The following is an 18252-nucleotide window of genomic DNA, read 5'->3' on the forward strand; positions in this document are numbered from 1 at the left end:
GTTGAATATCGTGTCGACTTTTCATCTCTGAAATTAGCATTTTACAGGGTCGGCACGGTATTCATCCTTGTACCTTGTCGCCTATATTTTAGTCGGCAGGTTATGAAATTAATACCTTTCCGACTAATCATGCATTTGTAACACCTTTCTCTGTATGTCAAACAATCCTATAGTCGGCATGGTATTTTTTGTCGACCTTGCCGACTATAAGGTAGCCGGCAAGGTAAAAAATCAATAAGATGTCAACTAGTGAAACATTTACAACAGTCTCCCGTGTGTTAAAAATAATAAAGTCGGCATCTTCTTCATTCACCGACCTTGCCGGCGGGATATAGTTGGCATGTTATTCATCCGTAGACCTTGTCGGCTAGATATAGTCTGATACATGTGTATCTTTATCTCTCCGGGAACTAGTGATCCTCAAGAAGGATTGAGGATAGAATTTTAATTTAAGGAAGGAATACTGATTTTCAGGCAGTATTCTTAGATAAGGAATATTCCTAGACAAGGTAATATTCCTAGATAAGGAAATGTACCTAGAAAGGGAATATTTCCTAGATAAGGTAATATTCCTAGATAAGGAAATACACCTAGACAAGGAATTCTTTCTAGAAAAGGAATTATTCTTAGATAAAGAAATATACCTAGAAAAGGTATTATTCTTAGATAAGAAAATAGATTCCTAAGAGGTTTTGGAAACCTCTAAAGCTATAAATAGAGATAGCTCATAGCTAAGATTTCTAGAGTGTGGTTTGTGATATAGACACACCTAGATCAGAGAGGGAGGTTTGTGAGACAAATCACCTAGAGATAAGTTTGTTAGGCAATTAATTATTGAAAAAGCAAGTTTAGAAAAACAATTAAATATTATTTACTGTTTAGAGAGATTGTGAGCGTAACAAAGAGAGAATTGTAATAGTTTTCTTGTTCATAATCTAGAGAAGATATATTTCTTCGAAATTACTACTTGTGTTCTGTTTTCTAAGTTTCTCGTCTATTATTATTCTGAATTCCACCTCTATAATAATAGTCACCAGGGTACAGTGATCAACACGTATCATTGTCGGCATGTTCTTCATTCGTCGACCCTGCCGACTTTTCATAGTTTCAAAACTGGAAGTGTTGATTTCTTCTTTAATTTTGAGTATGATTTCATACATTAGCTTTGCAATCCCCTTTTTAGAAGTGTTTGGGTAGCATCTTTTCATTTTCGTTGCAAAAAAAGTTCTCAAAACAAATTTTTTCATCAAAAATCTTCCCACATGAGTTCAATCAAAAACAAAATTTCATAACTTAAATTCATAAGTTTTAATCTACTTCATTAATTCATCTAAACTCAGTTAATTAATCTAATCAGAATTTTTAGTGTTAATTAAACAAGAGTATGTTAGCCATTTAGAAAATACAAGATTAAAGAGTAGCCTATTTTACTTCAAAATAACCTGACTTTTGTCTCATTAGGTATACCCCAATTAATTTGGGTATACCCAATCAAACCAGGTTTTTAAAGAAGGCAGGAATTTTAAAGAAGCGAAAGAAATGTTAGAGCATGTTTGACTTTTGGTTATTGTTATTGTGACGAACTGATATGGCGAATTTTGTAATAATTTGTAAAATCCAGCCCATAAAAATCGTGTTTCGTGACCGAATAGTTGCGAATCATTCGGGAAAATCGCCGAATTGCTAACCAGCTCAGCGTTACAACTCAAATGATAATTTCTATTAATCTCTTCACCCAATTTTAAATTTTTTCAAACTAGGGCTTTTATAAGCTTAAACTCTCGGGAAAACCTCATTTTAAAATTTTACCCGAAATCGCCAATTATTAGTTATCTTCTGGGACATTTTTGATTTTATATGACTATACTGCAATGAGGGGAATCACTATGATGAATTCATTCTTACAAGCCTCTTCGGCTGCCGTGTTTTCGAAGACTATAACGAGGAACTCTTTACTAGGGTTTTCCAATTCTTCTTCATCTTGGATAACAAGGGTAAACTATGCTTGTGTTAAAACTACTAGTTTAGATAATATGTTTATGAGATTTGGTGTTCAATATTACTCTTCAGCTGTGCGAAAATCATCTTCCCGAAAATCTAAGAAGTTAGGTCCTGAAGCAGTAGTAGTGGAGAAAGAAGCTTTTTATGTTGTTCGAAAGGGAGATGTTGTTGGTGTTTACAAGAGTTTAATTGATTGCCAAGCTCAAGTTGGTTCGGTAATTCTCTCATTCAGTTACTATGCATTTGTTTATGTTTTAGAGCTCCACGTTTGTTTTATGATTCTGCATTTTGATTCCTTAGTTTAGCGGGTAATAGGAATACAGCTTATGGGCAGAACAACTTGGTCAAGTTTAGATAACAATGGAACCGATGATCAAGCAGTGTCTCAAATTGTGCTTAGTTTTGAATTTAATGTGCTCTTGTAACTGGTAAGCAGTTATGTGTTTGTTTTTGTATGAATCTGCTAATTTCTATGTGATTGTGATAGGTGTGTGATCCATCTGTTAGCGTGTTTAAAGGGTATTCTTTACCTAGGGAGACTGAGGAATATCTTTGTTCTCGCGGTCTACGAAATGCAGTCTATACGCTCAGTGCTGTGGATGTGAAGGAGGATCTGTTTGAGAAGCTGGTGCCTTGTCCATTTGAGGTGCCGTAATTGAACTGACTTTCCCTTTTTGTTTTGCCATCTCAATTTTTAGGATCTTATATTTGATGACAACACATCTTTATAAATGGGAAGACATATTATGCATTTTATGAAAATTATGATTCTTATGGATTGTGTATGCCTAGCATAGTGGTTCAGCGTTGTCCACATTGTGAACTTCAGATGGGTGACGTATTGATGCTCTTGAAGAAAGGCGTTGCTGAGATCTTTATTTCTCTTGTTGCTATATTCGTTCTGTTTTGAACTGCTTAATCTTGTTTCTAACTGGTATGTTTTTTTGCGGTGCTAAAGGGGCATGTGGAACCATGCTTGCTGTATGGTGTTGGTTTGGATTGTTTTGTTCTGATGCACATTTTATCATTTTAAGATTATCCTGGAAATACAACTTTACCAGAAAATACCGACATTCTTGATTTACAGAGCACAGATTGCCTTCTTGTTTGAAAAATTCGTCTAATTTTGTTTCAGCAACCACCTTCTCAAGGTGATGTATCAGACAAGTCTTTGCCACCAAGCAGTATTGATGTAAGTTGAAGGTCAAAAATAAGTCTATTGGTTTCAGGGCTCAGTTATTTTTCTGTATTTGGCACTCTACCATTCATAGGCTTTAACTCATTTTCTACTTTTATCCGTTCTTTGCAGGATAGAAATGGCTCAACCATTCAGATAGCGGGTCCGAGCACGATAAGCAAACAACCTACTGCAGAAGAGGAACAAGTTGGTTTTTGCAAAGTGCTATTTTGTGTTTCTAAAGCAGTATTACAGCATGGAATTGACTTTTTCTGTTTTATAAGCAGGGTTCTTGTTTTGTGGATTTCGACGGTGCTGCAAAAGGAAATCCTGGACCAGCTGGTGCTGGAGCAATACTTCGATCTGAGGATGGGCGTGTGGTATATCTCACTTGGAAACTTTTACATTGGCAATTAACAATGTACTGCTGTCTTTTTGTTGTTGCTAAGAATAGCTCTCTGACTCTGTGTGTCTATAAAGCTCTATCGATTGCGGGAAGGTGTGGGTATCGCAACCAACAATGTGGCTGAATATCGGGCGATGCTTTTAGGGGTGAAGTACGCCCTTAAGAAAGGTTTCAAGCGAATTTCCGTGCGAGGGGACTCCAAACTCATATGTATGCAGGTTCGCAATCCCTTTCTCTGTGGGTGGTTAAATTAAACATACATCTATTTACCGAGTAGTTTATATATCTGTTATTAGCATGTCACTTGTTGTAAATGCAATTTTTCTGTTTCTTAGAAGTATCTTTTGACCTCAGTGTATGTATTTAACATTACTTACACCAAGAGATGGTTCATGGGTTGAGGAGGTAAAAATTGTCTTGTTGCTTCATGACCGAATTTCTGTACCTATCGTTCCACTATATTCTATTATGAACTCACTTCCCACCTTTGAATATATCGTGTTTTATATGAGAAATTCCAGTAGTTTAATACAGCTTATTCAAGGGAGGACAAACTTGCATTTTTTGTAGGTTCGACTGAGTTTAATGATCATTCATTGCTTAAAGTGTTTCGCTTTTACGAAGTGCTTAGGATGCTTTACTGGAACAGGTACAGGGTCTTTGGAAAACCAAGAGTGAGAACATGAAAATCTTGTGCAAGGAGGCTAAGGAACTCAAAGAGCAGTTTGATTCGTTCAAGATCCTCCATGTTCTAAGGGTATGTGACAAAACGACTTCTTCCCATGTCAGTCAAATAATGATATCTAGAGGAAATAATAGCAGTTTCTAATATTTTACCGAAACCATCTTAGGATCTCAACTCTGCAGCTGATGCTGAAGCCAACTTGGCTGTTCTCCTAGCAGGTTAGACAACTTAATGCAGTTAAAAACTTACCATCAGTTTAGTCTGATTTGCAAAAATACGTAATAATGTTTTTGTTCTTGTCCAGAGGGTCAAATTGAGGAGGATTGCCAGTAATCAAACTTGGATCCTGTGATGCTGCTCTTTTTAAAGGATCGCTGACATTGTGCCACCTACTTGTTGTTTGGCTCAGTTTTTGGCAGCCTTACAACAGATTAGTCCAATAATTCACGAGCAGGACGATACAAAATTTTGATGGAGATCAGGACACTGTTACCCCCCGGCTAAGGAAACTTAATTCAACTTACGTACATTTTGGTAGCTGATTCCAGGATTTTGAAGGTTTATGTATTGTATATGAAAAAAGAAAAGAAATTGTTTCTCATAGATATCATATGATAGTGACCGGTAAATTGTTACAGTTTCCCATTTAAAGGTACAGTTTATGTAAGGTGATATTTTCCTCGATACTCTTCAGTAAGTTCAATAAGATGTGAAAGAGTAATGCAGGCAATATTACATTCTGCTCTTCAGTAGCTCTTGATGTTGATGTTATGAAATTCACCAGGCAGAGAGTTGGTAAGAAAGAGGTGTTTGAATCAGTGGATTCTATCTATTCTTTAAGCATATATCTTGTGGCCTCCGAACATAATCTTGCAGGCCAATAAGACAGTGAACAAGAGAATGAACTGGAGTTGCCATTTTAGAAGAAATGTTCAATACTTATACCGAACCCTTGTCTTGGCTCCTAAATTCCACTGAAATTTCATTCAATTGCCTCACACCATTGATTTTGTTATAGTGAAAAGCATCTCTACAGGTTTTGATTTGTCTGTTACCAACTGATTTTACAAGGAATCCAGTTTGTCTTCATCATCTTATGAGATTGGAAGATGAAGCCTTATGGTCACTCTTCCATAACGTAGTCACTTAATGGTCCATTTGGAGTTTCAAATGGAACAAATCCTATGGGAATTTCGACGCTACTTCAAAGTGAGTGAGTTAATAAAAAACAAAAAACAAAAAAAGTGAGTGAGTGAGTTGTGGCAAATTAGAGGAAATTTGGCGCTACTATGGTAGTAGACGAACCCCAAAACAATGTCTTGGATATTACCAGCCACCTATTTTAACTACAGTAAGTCTCTTGCTCAAGTAGTACCTCCTAACCCTCTGTGGATAGGGAGGAAGATAAAACATTACCATCAGATAGAATAGAATAGATAGGAGGAAGGGATAATCCGTTTCCTTGTTATTTTTCTCCAGAGAAGAGCGATAATGGCAGCAGTTTCTACACTACATTCTTCAATTTGCAGAACCAATCCTCTCGGATATTCTATTCCTTCTTCTTCATCAGTTCCTTCAGTTCCATTTCTTGGTTTTCGAAGAAGAAATGGAGTTGCTGCAGGTCTTACTTGTCAGTATTTCCCTAGAATGAAATCCTTTGGTACTCATAGTAGCACCACAAGGATAAGAGCTGTAGAAGAAGAAACCCTAGTTTCAGAGACTGAGCCAGAAGCTGCTTCTACCACAGTAGAAGAAGCTTCTCCCGTCTCTGTTCCTGTCTCTCCTTCTGATTTGCTCACCATGTTCTTTCAGGTAACTTCCCTCAAATCCCTAATTAATAGTATGTTAGTTTTCCTTCTATAATGCTTCACTAATTACATAAATGAACCAATTCTGGTCCGGAAACCGATTTCGTGGATGAGCCCTAACATGTCTGTTAGTTATTTGAATTTGTGCCCATTCAGTTTTTTGTGTTACTGTAATTTCTCGGTCTTCTTTTTAATTCCAACATCTTGTCTTGAAAATGTAGGCTGAAGGGACAATGAGTGAAGCAGATGTCCCTAAAGTGATTACTGCTTTAGAGGTACGTAAAATTCTCATCTTACGGTGTATTTCTTGTATCTGTATTTGGGAAAAATTTGTTAGAATTTGTGGTGGGTAGCTTGGTTTATTTCTTATGAAAGTCATGATGTGGCATAGTCGTCTTGCAACTCAAAAGTTTCTAATGCGGTCTATGATTTCTTCAACAAAATAAAGGTTTTGGAAGGGTGTTGGTAGTTTGGAGAAAGGGTTAGCACTTAGCACTAAAATGACTTTGATAAAGAGAATGGAGACTGGTGGGCATAGTATAGACTTAGAAAACAAACTTTCATGGTATTTTGAGTATGGAATACAAGTGCACTCTCTTAATGGCTTCACATTAGGGAGCGGAAGATTCTGTTTCATTCTAATGTATCTGTTTATATTTATATTCTAATGTATCCTATGTGCTGTTTATATGTGATGCAGACCACATTCTACTTGCATTCCTTAGAGGAATTCTTAGACAAGGTTGAACATATGCTTGTCTAGTTTAACTTTGGCAGTTGATTATTCTGTTTGTTTTTCAGGAAGTAGAGGGTGTTAGTGATTTGCAAGTTCGGATTGTTGAGAGCATTGCAAGTGTTGAGGTATGTTATGTAAACTTACTTGCTGGATAAGCCGAATTAAATTCTTTATCTATTTGGTATTGTCATGCTATATTTCCCCCTGATATATAGCTATGCCGAAGGAGATTGTATGTTCGAAGCATGTGTGTATTTTTTAACCAAGAATATCCTCTTCAATATACTTTTGCTTCTTTCTTGTTGGGGGTACAATGTCATGACAGACTTACTCGTCAAACTAGGAAAGGAGAATGGCATTAGAAGTGTAGAAATCTTATTTGAATAAGATGGAAGCATATATGCTCAAAATTTGCAATATCGAGATATTGTTTTCAGGTTTTTTTAGAGAGCGATTATAACTGATGTATATACCATTTGCGGGTCTGTTTATGTTAGTGTGAAGTCAGGTTAATAACCATGGTCCAGGCTCATTAATAAGTATCTATTCTTCAGTTCGTAGCTAGAAATTATAGCCATAGGCATAAAGTTGGAAACTGCTTGAAAAAAACACGAACAACATATAGAGCTCTTTCCTTTACAAGCCTCTACTCATGTCTTAAAGGATACATGTGTCCATAGTTCAAATGCCTTAGTGACAAACATAACAAGCTCAGGCCATAATCTACCGCCATTCTTACTGACTACATGCTCTGTCCCTAATGATTAACCGATCGTGTATTTACAAATCAGAAAATTCACCGATCGTGTATTTACAAATCAGAAAATTCACTAGCAGTAAGACCCGCATATATTAGTGAATGATAACTTTGACTTTTTTTTTCTTCTGCAGTTATCAAAGCAGACAACAGTTCAAGCTACAGGAGTCGCTTCAAACTTAGTAGAAATTATTCAAGGATCTGGATTCAAGTTACAAACTCTGAATTTGAGCTTCAAGGATGAAGAAGATAATGTTGAATAGAATTTTGTACAATGTCCTAGTTTATGTACCTTTTTGAAATTCTTTTTATCCCGAACTTTCAACCCTAGAAGTTTGTATGAACATTTTGTGTATTGCCCACTCAACCGATTGTTACAGGTCTGCAGCTAACTTTTTCTTCTTCCGGCCAACATTCCGGATAATACCGTTACTTCAAACTCTTTGAAGTTACATGTGACATCTGTTACAAAATACAGTTTTTTTCCGAAAAATCACCGACATAAGGTTGAGATATGTTCAAAGAAACGGAAAAAAAAACCCACTTAAAAACAAAATGCGGTTGTATGTGTAGCGTATTATTCTGTAGCGGCAGCCTAGATTTTTGTCCCTGTACTTCCGAGTTCTGACCTCCTCCTCTTTCACCAGTACTGGTCCTACTGGAGACTCGTTTTCTGTTTTGAAATAAGCAAACAAGAAATCTTGCAACAGAGGAAAAGAAGAAAGAAAGAAAGAAAAGAGAAATAAATTGTTCTAGAAGATTCTCAATAGAGAAACCCTAACATTGTGATGCAATGAAAATGGCGATGCTGATGATGATGTTGAGAAAGAGAGTAATTCCTTCAACTCCGTTTTCTTTGAGATGTTGTTTCTCTTCTTCTTCTTCTACTAGTTTACCATCTAGAGCTGATTTTGTTGGAAAAGGAGGGGTTTCTAAAGATGATTGCGTTGCTCCTGTTGCTGCTGTTTCTGATGGAGCTTTAGTAGATGAAGCAGTTTCAGAATTGCAAGCTGGTTTTCTTCAACCTCGTGTTGTTGTCTACGATGGTGGTTGCCGTTTCTGTCACAATGGTACATCTATCTCCCTCATTCTCTCTGTGTTCTTATGCTGGTGTTTGTCTATTTTTCAAATTGTTATCCGTTTCATTGTCTGTGACCAAGATATTCGATCATTTGTCTGTTCATAGTTTTGCTTATCATCATAATGTTTAGGGATTATTTTTCACTGCCAATAATTTATTCAATTTAGGGCATTTTGACAGGGCTTTGACTTTTCCACCATTCTGAACTGTTTTCATTTTAGAAATCATAGCCTTTTTGCTATGCTAATTTGTGAAATGGGGAACTGTTGAGATTCTGTCAGCATTATTTGTTCTGTTGTTTTTATAAGATTCTAAGTTGTAAATTGGTTTCAAGCTTAGTTTCTAAAACCCCTAATTCCCCTATTTTTGTCTGATCAAACAATGGGGTTAAACTCCAAATTCATGTTTAGGCTTTCATCTGGAATCCTTATTATATTTAGGGCAAAGTTCATTTACTCACATTTTTTGGATATGTTCTTAGCAAGTTTTATTGGAATCAACGGTATACTGCATCTTGTTATACTGGACCTGATCTGATGGTACAGGGATAAAGAGGTTGATCAAGATTGACAAGTTTAGGCAGATCAAATTCTGTTGCCTTCAGTCTCAGGTAGCTGAACAGTACATGGACTACTGTGGTGTTGATCGAGAAAGTGTTCTTCGTCGGTTCTTGTTTGTTGAAGGCCCAAATACGTTCTCCCAAGGTTCCACAGGTAAGATGGTGTGATAAGTGTTTTCCTGCATACTGTTCTTTATCTTCTAAGCAATGTCTGTCCCTTCTTGTTAAGTTTCTTACACAGATGCTTATTGTATTCTTCTACTCAAGCTTAGGATATCACAACTTTTAAAATCAGATTGAAAACAGTGATGCTAGTGGTTTCAAACCTTCATTTTCCTTCATACACTTTTAGTTGGTTATACAAATTTAGCTGTTCAAATTTGACTTCGCGTCCGGTCAAGCTAGATTGTTGATCTTTTGTGTTATTCACATTTGACAAGGGAATTTAAGTGTTAATATTATATTTGCATTTCCACAGTGTGATTAGTATGAGTCTGCTTATAGACGTTCTAGGTAGTGCTTGTGAACCTTAAAAGTGTAGTTGTTTTGGCCACTTCTAGTTATAGCCTTGGTGGATCTGATGAGTTAGAACTAGCATATATTCCGAAACCGCTAACATAGATTTGATGGTAGTATTACCAGTCAATACTAACATATGAACAAGGAACCTTGAAACCTTCAGTTGCTTCTATTATAATGCCATCTCATGTCTACATTTGCAAATACAAAACCTCCTATCTGCTATTCCGATTCTTTAAGAGGTGGACGATACATGCACACACACACTTACAACATGTAGTAATGAGTGTCTCTTACAGCTCCAGTTCTAATCACTTCCTGACATGGTTTTGCAGCTGCATTGCGGGTTGCGTCTTATTTACCATTGCCGTACTCAGCATTGAAAGCTCTGATGATTATTCCAGCTCCAGTGAGAGATGCAGTGTATGATTATGTTGCCAAACACCGCTATGATTGGTTCGGGAAAGAAGAAGATTGCGAAGCTTTGCAGGATCCAGAAATACTTCAGCGTTTTGTTGACAGAAAAGAAATTTGGGATCGGTGTTGGGAGAAGTACCGCGAAGATCAGTCAGAGTAGGCATTCTGTCAGTGTTGTGTAGTTAAAGGGCTAAAGAGGTGTTGGGTCATATTTGGAGGCAGCTGATTTTGTGTTTTGACTAGGTCAGAGTAACACATTTTACAGGTGGTAGTACTGATCATTTCAGTCTTTCTGAGGGATGAAAAAAATAGTAAAGATGCTTCATACGTAATACTCGTTTTAACAGATAAAATTTGTTACTAAAACCTTACTATATTTTACACTGAAATAAATCGAAGAGTTGGAACAATATATGATCTCACTGATTGTTTTCGAAATTTCTTGCATGATACAAAATGACCTCCTGTAAAGGGGACGAGCGAAGTAAAACTCACCCTTATCTGTTAATTGATCATACAGACTCGCATTCACTGTTTATGCCGCTTGCTGACCTGAATATTAATGGGCTAACCCCTCAAATAGTAGGAAACAGGTAGATTTCTTTATAGCTCACGTCATAGATATTTCAATGGGTGAAATGGTTTTACACCTGCATTTGATTGCTTCCTGTATACCATTACCATACTCAGCCTCAAAAGTTCCGGTGATTATCCCTTCCCCAGAGACAGATGCTGTTATGACTACATTGCCAACCACCGCCATGATTGGTTTGTGAAGGAACAAAATGCCAATCTCTGCAAGATCTAGAAATACTACAGGGTTCTGCAGGCAGGAAAGATTTCTGGATGGGTCCTAGGTGTTGGCAAAAGAACCATAACTCATCCTGGCTAGGCACTCTTTTAATATTGCCAGCAGCTAGAGGGCTCAAGGAACAAGTGTCGGGTCACATTTGGATGCAGCTGTTTTTTGTGTCCGCTGTATGTCACAGTAATCACAAACAGCGACTGTAAAGATTGTGCTATACAGACTTGTTTGAACATATAGAAAATTGTAATTGTACCTACCTGTATTTATGCTGAAATGAGTTGACAAGATAAAAATTTATCAATAATGTCTCCTTCATATGCATACAGTGTTAACATAATCTAGCCTGACGAGCTCATTCGGCCCATGATATGGATCATTTATCATATTCTAACCATGGGAAGAACATGACCCATCTCCAAAACTACAAAACTAAACAAGATTGAACTACGTATATAGTTCAGAACTACAAAAAGTGGAAGATGAATATCCTGCTAAAGAAGACATATTTCAACTAGTTATCATCACCATCATCCTCACCAGTCCACTTGTTCCAGTCCTTATCCACATGTTTTTGCGCCCAGACAACTGCTGCGCGTGCGGCTTGTGGAGCACCAGGAAGTCCTCTTTCAGTCAATGTATCAGCCATATCGATAAAAGGGATGACTAAAAGTGTGCCCGGACCTCCATACTCAGTATGTAGAAAAGTATTGAAGATCTGTTCGCATATAAGTGACAACAAAGAACATTGAGAACCCTTTAACCACCTCTTTAGAGCTCAAAAACCACAATGTTCATTACTTCGCAAACAGAACAAATCTAGTGTTGCATATACAAAACAGCTTACGATATCAGAAGTACAGACTCCAAATTATGGGTATGTTCTACTAGGCTAACATTTAAGCACTATAATCAAATTGGAATCGCCGGGACTTATTCTCATACTTCATGTCAGTAGTTGGAGTCCACTGACCCTATCTCAGTATTTCTAATTCTCTAATTCCTAGTTACAGGAAAACAATAGTAGTTGGAGTCCACTGACCCTATCTCAGTATTTCTAATTCTCTAATTCCTAGTTACAGGAAAACGATAGGCTGAGAATTGAATAATACCTCAGTACAGATTCCAACAACTTCTTCAATAGAATCTCCATAGATATCCTTCTTTGTGAGTTTCTTAATCAGATTAGCCCTAAATTTCTCAGTTTCCTGAAACCCAAAACATAAAACATAGAATTCTTAATGGGTTATCAAGGAATCACTGTAAAGAAGGAAAAAAGAGTGACAGAGAAGACTTACAGCTTCTGCAAATTCAGGTATGGGGTTTGGAAACTTGTACTCAGAAGCTCCATTAATCTGCTTATTCTTTGAAGAGAAAAATGAGAATAGAACTGAAGGAGATGGTGATGTTGTTGTTCTTTTAAGTGTTAATGGAAATGATAAGGAAGATGAGGATTTAGAGATGGATGAAAAGAAGGAAACAGATGTTGATGATAGTGAAAAGTTTAAAAAAGTTGAATTTTGATTTGAAGTAATTGGAGTAACAGATGAAAAAGCTGCTGCTTTACTCATTGCCATGTCTCACTAAAACCCTTCAATCTCTATTTTTCTTATGTCTCTCTAAAACCCTCACTCTCTATCTCTCTCTATCTTATCTGTAAAAGATAGAATTGTAGATTCCATGTTGAACTTATATAGAAAGAGGAAGACGGGGGTAAAATGTTTTTCAGATGGGCAAGGTTCAACCTCTGCTTACCTAAAGAGTCCTTAAAAGGGGCAGTTTCCAAGATCGGATTAGGTGCAACGTGCAAGGGCTGGGGTTCCATGTTTTGCTAGCCGGTTGCCAACCAAAAGCGCTTATGCTTCTCCAGGAGTACAAGTAAATATGGTTCACAAAAATGTTAGTACTTTTTACCTTCTAGGCATTGTTTACAAAATCAAAACCCCAATTATGATATCCCTTCTCTCCCTTCTTGTTATAGAGAGACCGCCTAAACGGAAGAAAGGGGAAAAATGAGGAAGAAAAAAAAAGTGGAAATAGACTACTATTAACAGACAAGAAGAGGACTAAACTGGAACAGGAGTACCAGGTTATGACAAGAATCAAACTTGTCTCTTTACTACATAAACTGACCTGAATAACTAGTTTAAATATACATTATTTTTTTTTCAGAACCATACAACAAATATATACATACAAGTACATTTTACATTTCTACTGGTACTAAAAAACAACAGCCGAAAAGCCAACAGACTACTATTAGAGACACAAGATCACAAATTCCTCTCATGTGGTTCAAGCCAAGGAAAGCCCAGGAAGTCGAACACTTCCTTTTCTGTATTGAGACTCAAACTTTTAGTTGCTCGAGCACCCTGCATTTATTTTTCAGAACTAGTGAGGAACAACCATGAGAAGGAAGGGGGGAAATGCCTCTAAAGAAGAAATGAACTTAGTAACCATGCTAGTTATGATAATTATACCTTTTTCCCATCTGAACCATGAGTAGCCAAAAACAGCCCTGTATCGTCGAGTCGGTATCCCTTGGATTCAGCAATAATCCTCAACCTAAATCCATTCAGCGAAAAAAATCAGAATAAAGGGGCAACTGATCCCATCCCACAAACATGATACTATGTTTTTGAAATTCAGTAGGCAGCAAAAAAGAAAATAGTTATATTCACCTCCTGTTTAAGACATCATTTCCCGTCCACGCTATTAGTCCAAATGCATATATATCCCTCGGGTAAACCTAGAAAAGGATGATGGTTATACATTACAGAGAATGATTTCAGTTACCAGATATGGTCATTCAGTTTTTCTCATGTAAAAACTATATGATACCTTCAAGTCTATCCTGTGCCGCGTCTCCCGACCAGGATATGTACAAAGACCAAAATATGTGTCGACCCCTGAATCAGTACCCTGCATGAGTAGCAAAACAAAAAAAAGAACTCAAGATTAAATTGGGATTATCACACCAAATTTACAAAACCCATGAGAGCAGAATACAGCGGTACAGGCACATCACATAGGATCCAATGAAATATGAAGTTTGGAAGAAAAAAAAACTGAAAGTCGATAATCGGATTATGCATTAATCTCAGATTCAGCCATACAAGGGTACATTCTATTGACAGATAATTCTTTGGTACGATATGGCTCGGTTAGATCTTGAACCATACATCAAATTTCACTATAGACATGTGTACACGTAATATTTTTCTTTCAAGTAGGAATATGTTTTCCTACAGGTTTTTTATATTCTATATCATTGATATTTACCATAACAATGAACCATATATAAGCTGAGATAAGAGATGCTAATACCTCTAAGCTGTGGGTGCTGAAGATCAAATCCTCTCTTAAGAAGTTCAGATCCTTCAGATGCTTTACATATTTAGCAAGAAAACCTTTATGACTGCAGATATTGGACAAAGTGGGTTAGCTTTACTAAACCAATAGGACAACCAGAACCACAAAAATCTGGGAGAAACTAGATAGACGGGAAAGTGTAAAAAATGCAATTATGTATGGACATATTTACTTCGAGAGAAACATCAAAGTAAGGAAAAACATTTTCTTGTGAAGCGAACTTGACCTTGTCCCATCAGGGTGTGTAATTACAATGTCCATATCCCCACAAGTAGCTTTACCGCGTCTAAATGATCCTCCGCAGACAACGCTTACCTGCAACAAGATGACAATAAAAAAATGGGATCATGACAGTCACCAAGGAAACAAATATACATGCTGATCAAAGGCTCCTCACTACAAAATATCACACTTGAGAAGCGTCGGAACAATTGTCTCTCACCCCAGGTAAAACTTCTTCACCAGCTTTCTGAAGTAGATGCTCCATATCTTGAACCTATGACCAAAGGAGAAATAAAACTTAATAGAGGCCACATGACTATAAAGTTTATAATGAGTTTGAAGTCAATACTACAATTCTTCAAGTTCTAAGAGATATATGTTTATCAGACCTCCTTGCGAGGAATCCTTTTCTTGATATCTTCGAAATACTCCAACCCTACCCTCTGTGAATGTGTCAGTGAGTCCTCATTCTTCAGATCATTCAACGTGCGGTGGCCTTTTTCATACAGTTTAAGAGCTGTAGCTGGACCAATACCCCAAACTTCCCCAAATAGGTTGATTGTCCGCACCTTTACAGATTTGGAAAACAATAGATTTTAAAGTGGTCTACCAGATTCATGAACTAATGAATTCGACTAAGATACAGTGACAGTGAAAAGTTCTTCTAAGAACCTGTAAAACACCTTTTCATCGGTCTCAAAATGCTCCAGCTTCGACAGCTTTCCAGTAGTCACAATCTCATGAATCTGTTTGCATGAAATCATAAATCAGTACCGAAAATTTTGAGTCGCCCGGTGGAAAGAAAGCATGCAACACTGCTCCCGTTTCTGTGTGCATAATCTCTCAACAAAGACAGATTAAGACACTGAATTATGAAGATAACAAGTTATAGCATTTAAAATCCGACTAAGGGAACAATCTCTTACATGATCCTGCATTGATTTCCCAATTGTAGGCAAGTGTTTGACCTGGTCCACACTTTCAATTTTAAATGGCAACTTTTCAATCACAGGAATAGCCTTGTAATAGCTAAATGACCTACGATCCTCTCCTAATGCTGTTAATTGATACCAATATCATGTTAGATCCTTGAACGAACAAACTGTAGAACAGGTTTAGCATATACATATAGGGCTAAAATAGAGCACATTTACACCTCTATAGATGTTGATAAGCTTTCCGAATATCTCAGTGATGTTCCTGTTTAAATCAGGAGGAGCATATGGCAGTGACACCTGCAATTAATAAATTATTGAATAAAAGTATTTGTCGGACTGTCAAAAAGCTATAGATACAGAATTTGAGTAATGATAGTTTACATCCTTATTGGAGTCTCCACCAGAATTATTTGTCCCATCTCTTGTTTTCACTCCATGACTCTCATTACTAACTGCTGGTGAAACACTAGCATGCTCAGGCGAATGTCTGGCCTTTTTATCACGTGGTGATTCATTATCATCAGATTGGCTACCTTCAGACTTATTTCTGACACGGTCAATAGATTTAGGTGATTCATTATCCCCTTCTGCTTCAGTTTTTAGACTGTACAACTCTTCAGAGACCTTTTCTCCTAATTTCAAGCTTTCCTCCAACCACTGGTAAAGAAGCACACTCTGAAACCGCATAAAGTAAACCTGATCAACATGGATTATTATAAAAAAAAACAGCTCTTTAAATCAACCGCTCCTACTTTCCAACATCACATTTTATATTAGCCAGTTGGAATTTTGGTCTGAGTTCAAAAGATCTAATAGGCACCTAAATATTGATGTAATAGCGAACATAATTCAAAGAGTTAAATTCACAGTTTAACATGACAAGTTCAACATCCCTGAGCATTCACATGGGCACATAGCAAACCTGAAAATGAAAAGAGAAAGTGCTTAGGAATGATATGGAACTCACTCCTTTAAAGGGCATCAAGCTTTCTTTACACACTTTCTCAAGAAGTGCTTTCGAGCTCATAGCTAAAATATGAGTGACCCTCTTTGAAAACTGATCCTCAACTGTCCCTTCCATTTGCACCAACTTTTGCTTCCAAATCTATGTGCAAAAGAACATCTTTATTACATTGCTGATGTTAAGTAAGAGTCTAAAATAAATATTTCTTCTTGGACGTCTTACTTCAGATGTTCATCTTTTTATTGAAACCTAGAGTGGAATTTGAAGGCAAAATAGAAAATTCAAGCATTTGGGCCTTTGGATTTGTTCTTATAACTGATAAATGGCATTTCCTTATACCAATACAGCAGTATGTAATTGAGGCTTAAAAACTGCAGAAATGAGAGTCAAGGAAAAAAAAAAATAGAACCACAATCCAGATTTATTGAAATATTTAAGCAAAACCAGCAATAACCTAATATCAAATAAAAAAGCGGGACATGGGTTTTCAAGAGAATAGAACATATCATATCACTAACGAAAAAGTATTTTATAGAAATGGAAGAGAGACTCAGACCTGTAATCTTCGAGGTTGAACTCCAATGTCGACTAAGAAAAAGATCAAACCATGGAACAGACCACCACCACCACCGCCATCACCAACAGATTCTTGGTCCACTGCAGAAGTTAGCCTCTTCTTTGGGGTTGTTGCTCTCTTTGGCGCCATTTATCAACTAATAACTGTCTCCGGAAAACAGCGGCTGATAACTTTTTTTTGTCTCTAATGTGTGATTTTTCTCTTTCACAGCAAAAGCGGGAGCGGTGGAGAAACCAAAGTACATGTAAACGGTGTTTTCCAAATTTGACTTACGCGGACATGATAGACCACGTGTCAGTAGGATGGCCATGAGGCCGGTATCTTAATCCAAATCACCAGATTCACCACCCCGTTCGTAACAAAAAAAAAATACACATCCACCACCATCACCATTCACCAATATGAATTGCGGCTGTGTACACATATATCTCACTATCGGACACGTGGATACAGAAAGGTACGTGGAAAGCATGCAAGCCAAGACATCAAAACACGATGCGTCGCGAAGCACCAAATAAACCCCTAGGAGTTGCTTTATCTCATCCCAGAAGAGGAGCTAAGATCAACGGTGGGGAGAAAGTCAGCTGACACGGACTGACAGGGGCAGAAGACACTTGTCTGACACGAGCAGACCCCTCAACCACCCGCATTAAACACTCTGAGCAGTGCACGTGTCGACCGACCTGTGGAACGAGCGAAGATGCCTCCGCGGGATCTAGGGGGAAACGCAGACCTCTGCGTGATGGACACAAGACACTAGAAGATAAGGTTCCAACGGTCTTCAGAGATGGGTCCCACATTCCTACCTTATAAATACCCAATCTCCACAAAGGGGGAAGGGGATCGAAAAACATCAGAGGAGAGAGAGAGAGAGAGAGAGAATAGCAAAGGTAAGGAATCCCATAGTGGAGAGAAATATGTAAACCCCAAGTCATTCAAACTATTCGTGTAACCGTGAATAATATAGCAGAACAACAAAACCCGTGGACGTAGGCCTTAGTGCTGAACCACGTAAACCTTGGTCTTATTTACATTTCAGCACTTTGCATTTATTTAGTTCCGCATGCATTTGCTTATATATGTTGTTTTCCTTTTATATTTGTACCCCATGCATAATCGCTACGCATGGGGAAGTTGGAGGAGGCCATGATAAACCCGTGGGTTTTGAGCCAATGAACCCACATCCGGGTATCATCATCGTAATCTCTTTAGACTTTAACAATTGATT

General features: G+C 37.4%; 5 protein-coding genes across 6 annotated transcripts; 3 read left to right on the forward strand and 2 right to left on the reverse strand.

The window, feature by feature from the left end:
- Positions 1-1746: 1746 nt before the first annotated feature.
- LOC113297962 lies at positions 1747-5021 on the forward strand. Of its 2 annotated transcripts, XM_026546586.1 has the most exons (9): positions 1748-2216; positions 2489-2647; positions 3137-3193; positions 3311-3385; positions 3466-3558; positions 3659-3802; positions 4234-4341; positions 4436-4487; positions 4574-5021. In XM_026546586.1, exons 1-9 carry the CDS (start codon positions 1872-1874, stop codon positions 4600-4602), a joined length of 1062 nt encoding a protein of 353 aa, XP_026402371.1. In that variant the 5' UTR covers positions 1748-1871; the 3' UTR covers positions 4603-5021. The 2 variants fall into 2 exon arrangements, 1 of the variants encoding a protein (XP_026402371.1); XR_003333923.1 differs by lacking the exon at positions 4574-5021 and having other exon boundaries at positions 1747-2216; positions 3659-3794.
- A 625-nt stretch (positions 5022-5646) lies between these two features.
- Positions 5647-7959, forward strand: LOC113297964. The gene is made up of 4 exons (XM_026546588.1): positions 5647-6081; positions 6299-6352; positions 6879-6938; positions 7705-7959. Exons 1-4 carry the CDS (start codon positions 5761-5763, stop codon positions 7831-7833), a joined length of 564 nt encoding a protein of 187 aa, XP_026402373.1. The 5' UTR covers positions 5647-5760; the 3' UTR covers positions 7834-7959.
- Positions 7960-8103: 144 nt separating this feature from the next.
- Positions 8104-10556, forward strand: LOC113297963 (uncharacterized protein YuxK-like). The gene is made up of 3 exons (XM_026546587.1): positions 8104-8640; positions 9197-9364; positions 10065-10556. The coding sequence occupies exons 1-3, from the start codon at positions 8364-8366 to the stop codon at positions 10304-10306; spliced, it is 687 nt and encodes a 228-aa protein (XP_026402372.1). The 5' UTR covers positions 8104-8363; the 3' UTR covers positions 10307-10556.
- Positions 10557-11212: 656 nt separating this feature from the next.
- On the reverse strand, positions 11213-12672 carry LOC113297966 (protein PLASTID REDOX INSENSITIVE 2, chloroplastic-like). Its single transcript, XM_026546590.1, has 3 exons — positions 12250-12672; positions 12064-12159; positions 11213-11669 (listed from the first exon to the last, which is right to left on the reverse strand). Exons 1-3 carry the CDS (start codon positions 12526-12528, stop codon positions 11466-11468), a joined length of 579 nt encoding a protein of 192 aa, XP_026402375.1. The 5' UTR covers positions 12529-12672; the 3' UTR covers positions 11213-11465.
- Positions 12673-13018: 346 nt separating this feature from the next.
- On the reverse strand, positions 13019-17226 carry LOC113297965 (DNA polymerase lambda-like). Its single transcript, XM_026546589.1, has 14 exons — positions 17004-17226; positions 16451-16588; positions 15865-16158; positions 15702-15780; positions 15472-15602; positions 15229-15291; positions 14935-15114; positions 14766-14819; positions 14550-14638; positions 14279-14369; positions 13793-13873; positions 13633-13700; positions 13432-13516; positions 13019-13323 (listed from the first exon to the last, which is right to left on the reverse strand). Exons 1-14 carry the CDS (start codon positions 17151-17153, stop codon positions 13225-13227), a joined length of 1602 nt encoding a protein of 533 aa, XP_026402374.1. The 5' UTR covers positions 17154-17226; the 3' UTR covers positions 13019-13224.
- Positions 17227-18252: the final 1026 nt, after the last annotated feature.

Source organism: Papaver somniferum, chromosome 7 (assembly GCF_003573695.1).
Source record: "Papaver somniferum cultivar HN1 chromosome 7, ASM357369v1, whole genome shotgun sequence".
Lineage (NCBI taxonomy): Eukaryota > Viridiplantae > Streptophyta > Magnoliopsida > Ranunculales > Papaveraceae > Papaver > Papaver somniferum.

Bases quoted from the DNA above. Each gene is read 5' to 3' on its own strand.
- LOC113297964 (XM_026546588.1), top strand. From the start codon at position 5,761: ATGGCAGCAGTTTCTACACTACATTCTTCAATTTGCAGAACCAATCCT. The intron at 6,353-6,878 runs GTACGTAAAATT...TTTGTTTTTCAG, and splicing joins AAGTGATTACTGCTTTAGAG to GAAGTAGAGGGTGTTAGTGA. The intron at 6,939-7,704 runs GTATGTTATGTA...TTTCTTCTGCAG, and splicing joins AGAGCATTGCAAGTGTTGAG to TTATCAAAGCAGACAACAGT.
- LOC113297962 (XM_026546586.1), top strand. From the start codon at position 1,872: ATGAGGGGAATCACTATGATGAATTCATTCTTACAAGCCTCTTCGGCT. The intron at 3,386-3,465 runs GTTGGTTTTTGC...TTTTATAAGCAG, and splicing joins CTACTGCAGAAGAGGAACAA to GGTTCTTGTTTTGTGGATTT. The intron at 3,559-3,658 runs GTATATCTCACT...GTGTCTATAAAG, and splicing joins GATCTGAGGATGGGCGTGTG to CTCTATCGATTGCGGGAAGG.
- LOC113297963 (XM_026546587.1), top strand. From the start codon at position 8,364: ATGAAAATGGCGATGCTGATGATGATGTTGAGAAAGAGAGTAATTCCT. The intron at 8,641-9,196 runs GTACATCTATCT...CTGATGGTACAG, and splicing joins TTGCCGTTTCTGTCACAATG to GGATAAAGAGGTTGATCAAG. The intron at 9,365-10,064 runs GTAAGATGGTGT...ATGGTTTTGCAG, and splicing joins GTTCTCCCAAGGTTCCACAG to CTGCATTGCGGGTTGCGTCT.
- LOC113297966 (XM_026546590.1), bottom strand. From the start codon at position 12,528: ATGGCAATGAGTAAAGCAGCAGCTTTTTCATCTGTTACTCCAATTACT. The intron at 12,160-12,249 runs GTAAGTCTTCTC...TTTGGGTTTCAG, and splicing joins TACCTGAATTTGCAGAAGCT to GAAACTGAGAAATTTAGGGC. The intron at 11,670-12,063 runs GTATTATTCAAT...ATATGCGAACAG, and splicing joins TTGTTGGAATCTGTACTGAG to ATCTTCAATACTTTTCTACA.
- LOC113297965 (XM_026546589.1), bottom strand. From the start codon at position 17,153: ATGGCGCCAAAGAGAGCAACAACCCCAAAGAAGAGGCTAACTTCTGCA. The intron at 16,159-16,450 runs GTGAGTTCCATA...ATGCGGTTTCAG, and splicing joins GCTTGATGCCCTTTAAAGGA to AGTGTGCTTCTTTACCAGTG. The intron at 15,781-15,864 runs GTAAACTATCAT...TATTAATTGCAG, and splicing joins GTGGAGACTCCAATAAGGAT to GTGTCACTGCCATATGCTCC.